Source organism: Haemaphysalis longicornis, unplaced genomic scaffold (genome assembly GCF_048455015.1).
Source record: "Haemaphysalis longicornis isolate Haplotype H1 unplaced genomic scaffold, Haemaphysalis longicornis Haplotype H1 scaffold_19, whole genome shotgun sequence".
In the NCBI taxonomy this organism is placed as follows: Eukaryota; Metazoa; Arthropoda; class Arachnida; order Ixodida; family Ixodidae; genus Haemaphysalis; species Haemaphysalis longicornis.
The window spans coordinates 2,694,974-2,710,221 of NW_027526288.1; the positions used below are offsets into that span (position 1 = coordinate 2,694,974).

A 15,248-nucleotide genomic window follows, 5' to 3' on the forward strand; every position below is an offset into this window, starting at 1 on the left:
GCTTGCTTGCCCAGGCAGTCCCACAAAGGTCATCTTTGATATTTGTGGTCATTGTTGGGCCCATGGTACTGTACATGGCTCTTTACTTCAACAGCTCTGTTGATCTCCACCTTGAAAGAAAGCACTTAGCATTGCAGGCTCTGTATTCATACAGTGCATCCCGGATTTGTCGAACTCCAAGGTGATTGCAAAGGAGTTCGATATATAGATAATTCGAAATACAAACTATGTGAATCTGAAGCTTATCTGAAAACTCTGCACATCGCCGACGGATTTTCGATATCGCAACATGTCGTAGCTTCCCGGTTTGTTCCTCCAAGCACCGAAAATACGAAAAACAGCGCGACAACCACCGCACTCTAACACAGAAGTAGTCTGTGAGCTTCGCTTCCTTTATCTGCTGTGCTACGTAGTTCGCCAAACTGTCTTCAAGCTTACTAACATCATTAAAAGGAGAAAGCCCGGCACCGTCCACTGCACCACCGCGGCCGCGAATTACGCTGATTGCTGACTCAAGCTCGGCTGCTGTATGCGGTTGGGAACATCGTCAGGGTGGCTAATAGAGGTCGATCCATGCCGAGATCGCTGCATCGTTGCGATCCGTCACAGCCTGCACATCGTCCTCAACGCTTGCGAACTTGCGTGCTGTTGGGGCATCTGGAATGTTGCATGGGAAGACGGACAGTTCTCTAATTCACTCTCGAAGCACTCATTGCCGTCGTTTTCTGCGTCCGAACACCTGTCGTCTGGAGCTGCAACAAAGCCATTTTGAGAAACCAGCTGCAGGAACACGCACAGGACACGCTCCAGAATTGCCCGGGCTGCGCTGCCTTCGCTGCATGAGCTTGCAGCGCAGTGTCATCCTCAAACGTGCTGCGGGGAATTTCGAATTTCTAATTTCTCTGCAACCGGCGACTACTTTTCGCTGGCTTTCACCCGTCTAATGTAGTCCGCCTTAATAGCTAAATCCGAATTCTGGATCCGAATGACAATCGCTCTGAATACACGGAGCCACAAACAAAACAAACATGCACCACGCCGTACTGGTCTCCGTGCCAGCAGAGCCACCGCTGGGTCACACCTCCCGTCGCATTCCCCTTCCTCTTCCCCTTTCGCATCCAATTGCACCTTGTGTTCTCGTTGTCGTGAGGCTATCCCCATGCTAGCGCATCAAGCAGGTGTTGAAGGCATGGAGTTTCTTATTAAGTATTGAAAGCCACCCAAGCGACGCGACGCGCAAGAACTCGTCATTATTGCCCACAACTCCATTAGGAGAAGTGCACTTGCAGGGCCACTTGCAGCGCGGCATTCGATGTATAGAATGGGACGGTGAATGAGAATTTGATCATCATCATCATCACCAGCCTAGCCTATCTACGCCCACTGCAGGGCAAAGGCCTCTCCCATTAATCTAACCCGGTCCTGTGCTTACTGTGACCAATATATCCCCGCAAACTTCTTGATCTCATCTGCCCATCTAACTTTCTGCCACCCCCTGCTACGCTTGCCTTCTCTAGGGATCCACTCTGTTACCCTCAATGAACAACGGTTATCTTGCCTTCGCCTTACATGCCCTGCCCACGTCCATTTCTTCTTAATTTCTACTAATATGTCCTTAACGTGCGTTTGTTCCCTGACCCGCTCCGCTCTCTTCTTGTCCCTTAATGTTACACCTTCCATTGCCCGCTGAGTTGTAGTTGAACCCTCTCAGTGAGCCTCCAAGTTTCTGCCCCGTAGGTGAGTCCCGTAGGATGCAGCTGTCATAACTTTCTTCGGGGACAGCTGCCATTCATTATCTGGGAATGTCTGCCGTATGCACTCCACCCCATTCTTGTCCTTCTAATTATCTCTGCCTCATGGTTGGGATCCGGCGTCCCAACTTGGCCTAAGTAGGTATATTCGCTTACCACTTCCACTGCCTTGCCACCTATCTCAAACCGCTGTGCTGTCCGGAGGTTATTGATCAATAAGAAGTTAGTTTAGTGTGTATCTGTGTATCAAACTCTCATTACTAAAGTAATTACAGTTTGATACACACGTGAAAAAGTGCTACACTTTTCTATAAGAATTTCTGAAGGAATGCGTGGACAGTTCAATGCCCAGTTGAACCTTGTAATGAAGCATTTTGGGGCAGTAAATAAGTTTGTTATATCCGATATTCTTTGTAACAGTGGAGGTAAAAATCGACTCTAACAAATAGACAATCTGGCTTGCGCAAACGTCCTCGATACAAAAATGCATTATTCTTGGCTTCAAACACCCTATAAACGAGGGAATCCTTACCTGTCTCCTGCAATTTCAAACTAGATGGACCAGTACATGAGAGCGTGAAATTACGACAGAAAAAAGTTTGTTTCACAACACAGGCCGGCGTTCTTATTTATTTGAAGAATAATGGGGTCTTCGTCTGGTGGCTTTTCTCAGCACTCAGTAGGATGAAGTTTTCCACAGTGTCCATGCTAGCTTTCGAGTTCTGAGCCACAGGGGAACAAAATATTTCTTTGTTACAGCCGATATTGGGTCCAGCTGTTGCGGTTTCGGTTTCGTTAATAAGTGTCACTGAAATAAACCGTTACCAACCAAAGTTCCAATTTAGTTTGCTACAGTAAAACCTCTTTACAAGAGACACTCAAAGGATCTGGGAAACATACGTCTCTTGTAACCAAGGTCTCTTGTATGCAGTGTTGCTAACAGGGTGAACACAGAAAAACCAACCAAACCGGTTGCATTCAAATGTCTCTTATAACCAGGCGTCTTTGTAAAAGGGTCTCTTGCAACGAGGTTCAACTGTATCGCGATAATTCGCTATATCAGTGTTCGTTACAACGAGGTTCAAGTGTATAAAATAACAATTGATGTCGGGTTCGGAATATCCGGGATTAAATGTAGAGCTTGCTAAGCTTCAGTCGTGCATTTAAGTAGCTTTTAGAGTATATATTCTTCAGTGGTGATGACAGGTGCCAGAGGTGATTGACAGGTGTGCTTTATGGGTTATAGATACATCCCAGACGAGGGTAAATTTTTCTTTAACTGCCAAGTTCCTAAGAACGCTGTCCAGCCTTTCTATGTAGCTGTAGGGCTGCATTTCAGGTGGGTGACTGGCCGCGGTGGTTCAGTTGCAGTGGCTAAGGCGTTGAACTGCTGAGCGCGGGGACGCGGGTGCGATTCCCGGGCGCGGCGGCCGCTTTTCTCATGGAGGCGAAAAGCGAAAACACCCGTTTGTACGCGATTACGGCGCACGTTAAAGATCCTCAAGCGGTCAAAATTACTCCGGAGCTCTCCAGAACGGCGCGCGTCATTGCGTGCGTTGCGTCGGCGCGTTAAACCCTGCAATCAATGAATCAGAATTCGCGGATATTAACACCCATGTCGCAGAAGCGCCAATCCGTTTTCAGATATGCAGAAGCCCGGACCCAGAACCATCAACTAGTTCGCTCAAAAGGCTCCTTAATTTTGGGCTATTGCTAAATGAGCACGCTGCTCAGCCTCAGTACTCCAGCCCATCCAGCCCTGGTCTTTTAGATGCAACGCTGAGAGCATCTCTTGTCGGCGGCCCTGTCTTTCGTGCGTGCGTCCGTCGTCGTCGGCGTCCGCACTCTCCTCCGCTCACCCCCTCTCCTCTCCGATAGCGAACAATCTCTCGCGAGGGGCATTGGATTGTATTCGATTGGCTTGGCTTGGCTTGGATTTGGATTGGATTAAAGTGGATTGCGTTCGATTATTTTGCGTCATAGCCGCGGCAGACGCACTGGCGCCGGCGCGTGCCCAGGTGAGAGCGAACACTCTCTCAACATCTGCGGGTGTGCGGCCCAGCGCGCTCTCACTCCGCCGGTGGGCGGCGCTGCGCGCGGTGCTGCGCATGTGCAGTACTCTCTCTCTCCGCGGTCTCCTCTCCATCGGGCGCGCTGCGCATATAACCGGTGTGCCGCTCTCCGGCGGCCTTTCGGTCGACGGTTGCTCTCCGCTTGCGCTAGAACCCCCCTCAGCGTCGCATCACACCAGGGTTCCCGCGAGGGGAGGTGGGCGTAATTTTTTATTTCAAGGAAAACAATATTTTCTGCGTGTTTCCCTAAGTTTTAGGGTCCCATAAGTCCACAAAGAAAAAATAGAGCTCTAAGTGCAAATATTAGGTAATTTATTAATGAGGCAATTAATTAGGACATCTGGCAATTAAAAATCTTATGTTGAGCAACGACATCACTTTTGCATATTTTCATAAACCTATGACTCACTGAACCTACACACAAAAAATGAGCTTCGTAGTGCACTTATTTATACATTTACAAGCTTGGGAATAAAACTCGGACCGCCATTTTTTCGCCTCAATGTCGTAATTCCCTCTTCACTAGAACTTATTTTTCTTTGTAGAGTCAAGCTCCACTAAACTGAAACAAGAGGGATTTCTATTGCAATAGGCATCATCGAAGAACAATTCCCCAGAAAAGTTAAAACTAGCAATTTTGGTTTCGTTCTCTTTTGGCTAGAGCAACTTTTTGGGAATGGCGTCAATTGACACCACCAGGGCCGAAAGGGCTAGAGGTAGAGTCGTGGTATTAAGCGTGAGTGGACTGGGTGCCAGCCCCAGAAATGCCGAAAGTTTTCCCTAACCCGTGGTTGCATCTCTCATTGGCCAGCTGGCCGTACGTGGTTCTTCTGGCGGAATAACACCAATACTTTTTAGCCTGACCTCAAATAAGGTCTTTAAGACCTTTCTCGTTCTCTCTCTACACTCGAAAACGTTCCCCCAGCTTGATTCTACGTTTTGTAAGGGTGTGTTCCTAGGTCCCGTTTGCTCCGAAGCGCTGTGTAGCGGAAATGTACGGATTATGCGGGACCATCTAGGGATCTTTATCAGCACTCCGCTCTACAAACACGGGCGTTTTTTCACCTGCCGGTGCGAGCGGAATCAAACCCGTTGCTCAGTACTGCAATGCATTGGCGTCGCGGCCACTGAAGCAGCTAGCTGAACAGTTATCTCTAATGGGCGGTAGCAATATTTCAAGCCCGCATGAGATCTTACGTGCTTACGAACACACAACAAGCAGATATTGCTGCTTCTGTGGGTTTTTTAGTTTGGAATGTCAAAGGTGCTCAACACACTCCCATATCTGTTACAAAGACATCTTTACTTAGAAGGCTGATAAAACCTAAGAAAGTGAGAAGCAGAAAAATATCTCGAACTTTCTGATTTGCAAATGTACTTAGCGTGACTTCTGTCAACTTCAACGCTAGGAATCTATTCTTCGTATATAAAGAAATTTATAACAAAAATGTACGCCATTTCACCACAATTTAAGAGGCTCGTCGAACCCGGTGTGATGTTTGATGGTTGCCGGAAGGACTCGCTAAAAGCACATTAAAATACCCGTGTGATAGCGAGTAACCGAGGCTTCCTATCATAAAGAGGAACGGCGATGCAGGTTTAATGGACGCTTTACGAGCCTATTAACAACGTCTATAGACAATGAAATCCAGAGCGCACACGTGTTTAGGGTACCATTAGTTGAAATAGTTGAACCTAAAAGTTCGTCCCCGTGCTGACCTTTGCATTGCAACTATCGCGAGTATACATTTTGACACAAGGGTTGAAGCAGGTCGGTTTATGGTGACACATTTATGCTACTCAGACACTGTCGGCGCAGTTCTAACGTAGGTGGATGTTTGAGTTCAGCAAAGCAAGTCCGAAAATACCACTGGCAGCAACCAATACTCTCTGTGAGCACACTTTCTTTGGCTATATGGAACAATCTATTTTTATCATCTTTTGTCGCTTAGTAAGTACACGCTCAGTGCAGTGATTGTCTGCTGAGTTTGGTTGGTTAGGGCTTGAGCACTGCCCATGATCGTCTGAGCGTTTTAGCGAGGACGGTTGTCAGTAGAGCCACTAAGTTGTCAGGTATCGAAGCGGGATGTCCAGACTTAAGGCTGTGTCTAATATAGCATAGCCGGTTAGCAAGAACGCAGAGTCAATGCTCTCGTTCGGACACAGAAGTATACCTTGTTTTTGTTCATTCACGCGATGTTATATTTGTCATTAAACGGAAACGTTGGGCACATATAAGAGTGAAACTTCTAGAGATATCCAATACTTACAGTTGTCTGGTTTTCATCTGTACGGCACAGCTATTCAGGCGATGAGTTAGAAAGGCCCACTGAGAGTACCTGATCACGCCGCCGCAGAATAGTGTTCTATAGCTAGGCAGAACACAGAGGTTCGTGTGAAGTTCGAAAACATTGTCATCATAATTAGCCTCTACGCGTCCACTGCACACCCTGGCATAACCTCCAACCACTTTTATTTTGCAATGCACGAATCTATTACTTGCCACGAAGGTATCATAAAAATTGCGGAGGGCGAACTTGGATCGCATGGGTGCGATGGCTGCAGGTGCGAGGGGGCTGTCGCTATGCGACACAGATGTAGCGCGCGTCTTAGCGAGTATGGGGTTGTCAGCGTGCAATAAGGTACAGGCGCACATTTGTTTCCTTGTGTTTCTCGTTTTGTATATATTCGCGTGAATGGGGTTGTCAGTGTGCAATAAGGTACAGGCGCACATTTGTTTCCTTGTGTTTCTCGTTTTGTATATATTCGCGTGAATGGCTACCGCCACACGTAGGTGCCGGAAGAAACTAGACCTGTGTGAGGATTCCCCGTTCCCGCTACCCGGTGGAAAGTCGGCACGTAAGGTCCCTGTATGTTTCTTAGTCGGCAGTTTCTAGGGCCTTAGTCGGCACGCGCACGTACGCGCCAGCGCCGGATTGCGGTTGTTGTTGTTGTAATCCTTTATTTCGAAGGGAAGGCCATGCGGCCATAATAAGGGAGGAGGGGTAAGAGGCAGGGAGGAGTAGCCGAGTAGCACAAATGGTGGGTCCTTAAACGATTTAGAAGACATCACTGCCGTCAGCAGAGCCAGGCTAGGGTTACTGGGATCATGTGAGTGCAGTCAAGTCAACTTTTACGACCGGGGTAGGCCCCGGTTTACACTAATCTCGAGAGACCACTCTCTAGGCCGAACACACCGAGGGCTGAGAGAAAATTAGCGTCTTCGAAGGGGGGCTCGTCTTGAGAGGAATCACGTGGCAAAGCGTTGACGAGTATTGGGCGGTACAAAGAAAATGCGGCGCAGTGCCAGATTAAGTGGTTGAGGGTGGCGAACACTAACGTTTGACAGTAGGGGCAGTAAGGAGGTGGGGATTTTGCCGGGTGAATCCATTTTCTCATGATGTGGGGTGTGAGGGCTGCGTTAGCAATAGTTTTGTTGATGAAGATTTCCGCAGAGCGAGGCATCGGAGGAGCCAGAGCCAGGTAGCCAGCGGGAGTAACGGACGCAAGGCGTACTTTCCGAGCATGGCGTGCGCGGTCAAGTTGTAGGCGAAGGTGAGGAGAGGGGCGCGACGCGTCGTCGTCCAGGGGAGGGGTACTAGTGAGACACTCCCTTGCTGCATCGTGTGCAGCCTGGTTGCCCCCATCCGAGTCCGTGTGACCCGGCACCCATGCCAATCGTGCAGTGGTCCCATTGCGAGCCAAAATGGCGATCACGTGTTGGATTTCGTGAACAGTTGGGTGATCACTGAAGGGCTTGCGGAGTTCTTGAAGTGCCTGATGAGAGTCCGTGAGGATCCGAAAATGTGGAGGGGGCGGCGTTGCAATATTGTAGGTCAGGTGATCCAATGCGCAGAGGATGCTCTGAAGTTCTGCTTCCAAGGGAGACAAGTGGTATCCTGGCCGAATGACAGAGCCATCCAAGTCCGGCCGAGCTGGGCAGCGCCAGGCCAGACCCATATGGGAAGGCGAAAGGCTGGCGTCCGTGTAAATGTCCACTTCATCTGGCAATTTTGCCGCAAGGACACGCTGAAGGGCTTTCTCACGGGCAACTGGTCGGGTACGGGGGATACCAGTTCGCTGATGGGCCACTGTGACAGGCGGGAGTGACCAAGGGGGTGGCGGTGGTGAGGCCGAGGCAAGCGTCGGAAGAATTCGCAGGTCCCAGGCGGAGAGTGCTGCCCCCTGTGGCGTTAATGTCCGCCTAAGGTCATGTTGTCCGAGAGTTTCCGCGAGAAGCTCTTCCATGGGAGGCATAGGAGCAGCCCGTTCGAGAGCATCGATGCGGGTATGCCTGGGAAGTCCAGTGATGGTGCGGAGCATGGCCCGATAAAGGACCGCTAAATGTTTCTTATGAGTCGGGGATAGGCTGTAGGCCGGAGCGCCATAAGTGAGACGACCGACCGCTACCGCCCGACAGAGCGTGAGGCACGCCGATTGGTGAGCACCGCCAAATTTGTTTGAGAGACGAGAGATTAAGGGGAGCATTGGCTTCCAATTTTTCCGCAGTTGACTTATCCACTGTCGAGCGCTGTTGTGGCTGGCGAGGGGGATGCCGAGCAAGCGAATATGACCACAGTGGGAGGAAATGGGTGTGTCGCTGATGTAAATTGTATGATGCATACTAGTGGGTGGCTGGTGCAGACCGTGGACCAGGAGAAATTCGGTCTTCTCGGGTGCTAACTCAAGGCCGAGAGTTGGAAGAGTAGTGGAAAGGCTGTTCACCGCCGCCTGCAATTCTGTTGCCATGTCCTCCGTGCAGTCGTAGTCGGCGGCCTCAACCCATACTGTGAGGTCGTCGGCATAGATGGCAAAACGAGCTGCAGTGTCCCGTTCTAGGTTGCGGGCGACGCGTGCCATGGCCAAATTGAAAAGTACGGGTCCAAGGACAGAGCCCTGTGGAACGCCCCTATCTAGATAAAAGGTCCTGGGGCTCCATCCTGGATGCGTGCTGTGGAGCCGAATCAGTCGATTTTCTAAAAAAATTCCTGATCTAGTTTTGGGTCCTTTGGCTTGGAAAGGCTATAGCGAGCTCTTCAAGGATCGCTGCCTGACTAACATTGTGAAAGGCTTTTCGCACGTCGAAAGTGAGGACATAATCTGGATTACCAGCTCGTGACGTATGGTTCAGAACGCGTCGCAGTAGCCAAAGGCAATCGTGAGTACCAAGGTGAGGACGGAAGCCAGTCTGGGACGGATGGAACCACGGGCGTACATATTCCAAATAATACTGAAGGCGGTTGTTGATCAGGCGCTCAATAAGTTTACAGATGGTGGGTGTAAGAGAAATAGGCCGGAGATTAGTCAGCACAGAAGGGTCTTTGTTTGGCTTCGGTATCGGGTGAACCAGTGTCAGTTTGAGTTCGTTCGGAACGTCACCAGAGGCCCAGTAAGTGTTAATTATGTTTAGCAGTACTGAGTGTGCAGACTCGTCCAAGTTACGCAGCTGCTGCCATGTCACGCCATCATGACCAGGTGCAGAATGTGGTTTGCCCTGGTGAAGAGCCGCTTGTAACTCCCCCATGGTGAATGGGGCATCGAGATTTCTATCCCCGTCTGAAACCATTATGGTCGGCAGCGGAGGGTGGGGACTGAGTGAGGCACGCGGGAAAAAAGTCGTTATCAGGCGATGTTCTACGTCCGCTGGTGGGTCCCGGAGAGTGAGGGAAGCGAATAGAGTAGGTTTTCCCTTGCGCTTGCCCGACAAGCTCCGAAACGTGCTCCACAGCCTGGAAAGGCCTCGTTCTTTACCGAGCTTAGCACAGAGACTATGCCAATGCTCGTTGGAAAGGGAGCGCTGGTATTGTCGGATGATTTGGTACTGACGACGAATACGAATCAGGTCTCGGTGACGTTTGCCGTTGGTTAGATAGCGAGTAGTGAGGGTTTGCACGCGCTTCCACAGGTTGGTAAGATGAGCGTCCAGTGCGGGTGTTGCAGAGTCACATAAGATTTCCTCTGTAGCGTGTGCTTTCGCAGAGTGTATGGCAGCAGTGAACTGCGGTAAGGTTGCATTCTGAGGGATACGGAGGGCGGTTCGAAAGGTTTGCCAATCAATGTGCGAAAGATATTGTCGAGTGCGGAAGCGCTTGCCTCGGAGAGTGAGAAGAATAGGATAATGATCACTACCCCAAGTGGTGGTATAGGGGCTCCACGTGCGAATCACTCCTGTAGTGGCAATGGTTAGGTCAGGCGAAGTGTTTTTCTGCCGTCGATGAAGACCCACACGGGTGGCTAACGTAGGGTCATTTAGAAGAGAGAGACCGCAATCGTCAATCGCCGTCTCAAGGCACGAGCCTCTACCATCCGTAGAGTCGTATCCCCACGTAGTGCTTTTCGCATTAAAGTCCCCGCCGATGACAATTGGGGTGTGGGGATACTGCAAGACAAGGTGGCGTAACCAATTATAGTTAACAGATTTCTGAGAGCCGGTGACTGGGCGGTAATACACAGACGCCGCGAGTAGTGGTTTCCCATCAGGTAGGCGCACTTGCACTATGACCACTTCGTGATCCTTGGAGCATTGGCCCGGGACGGACACCTTGCAGCAACCAAGGTCTGACCGCACTAAGACAGCCGCTTGTTCCACCACTGATGGTTGGGTGGGAGATGAGACTTTGCCTTGGTGAGTTATTGACGGTTCCGAATAAGTTGTGTAGCCTCTAATTTTTGGCATGGATCTGGTTTCTTGAAGAAGGATTAGAACAGGCAGAATTTGCGCTACTCGACTTGAAAAGTTCATCATAGCCGTAGTTTGCTGAGCATACTGTTGTGTGAATGTCCGGAGCTTGTCCATATCAGCCAACCGAGCGCGACGTTCTTGCTGTATGTCTGCGCGAATGAATTTCAGCACTTGCATAATATCGTTCGTTTCAGTACCCCGTTGCGAGGTAGCGGTACGCTTGACGCTAGTACTACGGCTCTTCCGTTGCTTCGGCATCGGGGGCAGGGGGTTACGGAGGGCCGACTTCGCATGTGTAGTCGGGGATACAGTTGTGGGGGGTTGAGTACCGATAGCTGATGTTGCTGGCGCTGTTGTGCTAGAGGGAGCTGTTTGGACGGGCACGGTATGGGACCCTTGGCGGTATGCTGCAATTTCAGCCTTGAGCTGCGCATTCTCTTCACGAAGCAGATGGAGTTCAGAACGAAGGCTATCAAGCTGGGTTAGTACGGTTTGCAGAATCGAATCACCTGTTGGCGAAAGTGAAGGTGGGGGACCAGCTGTAGCGCTAGCTGGGGGAGGCACTCCATCGGCAGTGCTGGTGCTCGAGGTGCCGTGAGGACGTACACGATCCGCCCAGGATACTCCATCTTGCACTTTGGAATAGGAACGAGGTGGGGAGGCAGTGCGGGCAGGACACGTGGGGTCCACCGCCAGATGACCATCTTTTTTACAAGCCACACAATAAAGTGTGCGCTCGCATGGCTCAGCTTCAGCATGACCGCGTCCACATTTGCGACACACCGGTTGGTGGGGGCAGTACTTCGCCATGTGCCCGATGCTGTGGCATGCGAAGCAGACCATTCGCTTTGGCTGGTAAGGCGACACTTTAACTATAGCCATGTAATATTTTACCACGTGTGGTATCGTAGGGGAGTCGAAAGTCAGGACTGCTCGATTTGTTTTGCCTATTCGTTGCGCCGCCAAGACATCCACTTGCTCGCAGCGGATCCAATTCAAAATTGTTTCATTTGAATCTTCAGGTTCCACTGTGATTACTCCACGGGAAGTGTTGGCACGATTTGGGGAGTGTCTGACCTCTATGGGAAGGTTGACCAAACGGTTATTGGCCTGGAAGGAGAGACTCGTAGTTGCAAGGAGGCGGTTTGCGTGCTCCTGGTCATATAAGGTAATCTGAATGCAGTTTGCAGCGATGTCGTAGCGGTGCGTAGCGAGTTCAGCCATTTCGGGGGTGGGGGCAAGAGTGCCTAACAGATGTGCGAGGGCATTTTTAGGTATATCGCGCACACTGATTTTTGTGAGTGGTCTCAACAAGAAAAGTGCTCGGGGCCTACTTACCCTGTCTAGGCGAGTTATTGCAGTCTTCCGATTTGGCTTGACTCGAGTCCAGATCTTCCAGGGGCCGTCATTATCAGAATTGCTGCCGTCTTGTTCCATCACTTGACCGTCCGTGTCTTCAGGGGTACTAGATTGCGGTTGGAAAATAAACTAGGCACGGAAGGGTTTGAGACGAGGACAGAGTGCGGTCTGAGCGTAGACATGGCCGACCCCGGTAGCACAGCGAGTTTTTTTTTGTTTTCTTTCACTCAGTTGGCACGTGAGCGGCGATGTCGCATTCGTGAAGAGCCTCGCGCTATGGAACGCCTCACGCTTCGAAGACACGTGGAGCGTGGGTAGCTTCGCCTTACGCACACGTAAAATTAATGGAAGACCAGATGTCAATAGCTGCTCTAAGGTTTATGAACATTATCGTTAGACAGTTTTGCCGATATACCTGCTCTCCTCTTTTTAAACGTTCAATATTACGGTATGTATTGTAAGTTGGTAACGAGCCTGTCGTATTTCAACTTCATTTAATTAACCCTTTTGAGTTTTTTTTTCTAATGACATGTACCTTGCTAAGTAGTGGAAGCGCACATTGCTGGCATGGCCCCAAGTAGGTAGTGTACCTGCCAGGAAACAAACATTCATGGCGTAGGAGAAAAGCAGTTGACAATACGCCTAAAAATGCCGTTTTTTTACCATGCAGGTGAACGGACTAATTTTCGTGTGGCGTGGCTGTTCCACACACCGTGCTTGCAGTACAATCCTGATGGTGTTAGTTCAAGCGAGAATTTCTGAGAAGCGGGAGCGCCACAACGACACGGATTACCAGTGAAAGCTGGTTTCCGCAATGGCGGCACTTTCAAGGATTACTTTAAAAAAGGTGGTCTATCTTACCTTCACCACTTTTCTGCTAGCTCTTTCCTGGACACTCTTGTGCGAGGAACGACGCAATGACCACACAGATGCAAGAAAAAAGTCTCCGCAAGCTAAACTTCCAGGATGGAAAGCGCTGGGAGACTGCCAAAAACGTGGCCTAAGATTTCTATACTTCGTTCACACGGCTCCAAACAACGTGAAAAAACGCAACTGGCTTCGCCGGACCATTGGTGCCCCCCACATTGCCTCCCTTCTTCGATCCACCATCGTCTTCTTTGTGGGTACAGTGGCCGACCAGAACGAGACCCGTAAAATCCAAGAAGAAGCTGTCCGTGAGGGAGACACCGTAATCCTAAACTTTGCAGACAGCTACCAGAACCTACCGAAAAAATTTATCAGAGGAGCTGAATGGGTGTTGGACAACTGCCTCCTCGACTCAGACTTGATGATCGTCAAAATAGATGACGACGTAGTTGTCAACGTATTCGCTTTGTCCGCGTACGCCAGCAGCGACGCGGGGAAGCTGAACGGAATTCATTGCCTTGTTTTCGAAAACGTCAAGCCTTCCAGGAACCGGCGATACAAGTGGTACGTAAGCGAGAAAACGTATTCGCGCGACAAATACCCCGACTACTGCGCAGGCGCTGCCTTCATGATGAAACCTGATGTGCTGTCAACGCTCTGTGATGCGTCCGACCATGTTTCCCCGTTTTGGGTTGATGATGTGTACGTGACGGGCATGCTGGCGGAATATGCAAACATAAGCTTAGTTGACATCGGCCCCTATTTAGGTTTCTGGGGTGGGAGTAACGCGAACAGAATGACCAATACCACTTTGTTCATTCATACTGGACCACCGAACAGACTTCACAGAACGAGCGACAAGCTTTGGGACCGCGTAATACGTATTAACCGGACTGTAAACAGTGACTTCAAGTGGACAGTTGGCTTTCACACACGAAAGGTGACTTCCTTTCCTTCTTAGAGGGCTGTTTTCCAGAACGACGTCTGTCTGAACAAGTTGGTTTATCAGAAAAAAAGGGGGCTCTGAAACGGTTGGTAGTTGGCTTTGAACATCACAGTTCACAGCTTGTGTAAAGACATAGCCCTGGTTTTAAAGCAGAACAAAAATATGACACCATGTTTTCGTTGCCAAGAATAGAAAGCAAAAGTGTGCGTGAATTGAGTGTAAATATAAGTGCACTGAGAAAGAGCTGAAGCTGCACAAAATTCATGCTGAATTTTGTTTTCCTGTCGCGTTACGTACTATGATGCATAAAGTGAGTTTTGCTGACGTTTTATCACGAAAACTGCTTCAGTTGTGTAAATAAAGGTGTGATGAATGAGGACTGAACTTGTGAGGCCTTCCGTTGAAGTGTCTAACGGAAGGTTATTATCCACTACTCACATTTTGATGACGCACAATTGTCACAGATAGTACAGAAGTTACAAAGATAGGAACGGAGTGAGTGGGTGACGATTGAGCATAGCATATTTAGGAGGCGAACATCCTAAGCAAGCGCAAAGATCCCGTGAAGACGGAATACAAGTTTGGGTGAATAACAAGAGTGCTTTGCCCTAATAACAATGCTACCCATTTATCGCGAACTTCACACAGATAATCGAGATATTGAAGAAAGCAGGCGACGCAGTGGCGATACCCCAGCCACTTTCCCGTGATGTTTCTATGACGTCATATAATTTTTCTTGTGCAGTTGGCTGCCGCCGATCTAAGCCACCACCAAGACACAGGTCTGGGCGATTGTAGTTTCATGTCATCGCACCACTCTAATGCTGACGGGTACTTAACCCTATGAAAACTATGCTTTTAGCGCTTTCCCATATTACGTTTCTGTAGTGCCAAATTTGAAAGTTGTTCAAATTTTCTTTCATTTTTTGTCAGAAAAGGTTTATCATGGGTGAAGTGGAGCTGAGGAAGTTAGCAAAGGCTAGTTCTTTCAAGTTGAACAAAATTGTAGTTTTCTTCATGACCCTTCTAAAGGGATGGATGGATGGATGGAAAGGACTTTATTGAGTAAATCCTGCAGTAGGTATAGCCCGGTTGACGGGCCGACCTCAACGTGGCCGTGCGTTGCATCCTCTTGGGCAGCCCTACTCGACAGGGACCCCTTTGCGGAGTCCGTGACTTTCGAGCGCCTTGAGAACCTGCTGGATCGCCCACTCTTGATCCGACTTGTTGGTTGAGGCGATGGCGATTTGGAGATCTGCGGGGTATTCTGTGAAGCTGACGTCGTTTTGTATGGCTGCACAGTCCCATAGGATGTGCCAGCGATTGGTCGTGCCTTGTTTGCAGATGTTGACATAGTGTGATTGCTTGAGCAAATAAACGTCTTAGAAAAGAAAAGTCAGTCTGGCAATATAACCTACAATCATCATCATTATCATCATCGATGTTTGCCTGTCGTCGGTCCTTGTTCTTGTTGTGGAACCCGTCTTAGATATTTCTCGGGTCGAGCAAAAAAGCCTGCCGTCGTCCGCGTGCCTTCCCTCATCAACGTTCGACGGCCCGGTGTGTCCATG

At 49.5% G+C, this 15,248-nt stretch overlaps 1 protein-coding gene across 1 annotated transcript; it reads left to right on the top strand.

Moving 5' to 3' along the window:
- The first annotated feature begins 12,552 nt into the window (after positions 1 to 12,552).
- Positions 12,553 to 13,692, top strand: LOC144166807 (beta-1,3-galactosyltransferase 5-like). Its single transcript, XM_077696299.1, has one exon. It carries the CDS (start codon positions 12,679 to 12,681, stop codon positions 13,690 to 13,692), a length of 1,014 nt encoding a protein of 337 aa, XP_077552425.1. The 5' UTR covers positions 12,553 to 12,678.
- Positions 13,693 to 15,248: the final 1,556 nt, after the last annotated feature.

Coding starts and splice junctions, on each gene's coding strand:
- LOC144166807 (XM_077696299.1), top strand. CDS start 12,679: ATGGCGGCACTTTCAAGGATTACTTTAAAAAAGGTGGTCTATCTTACC.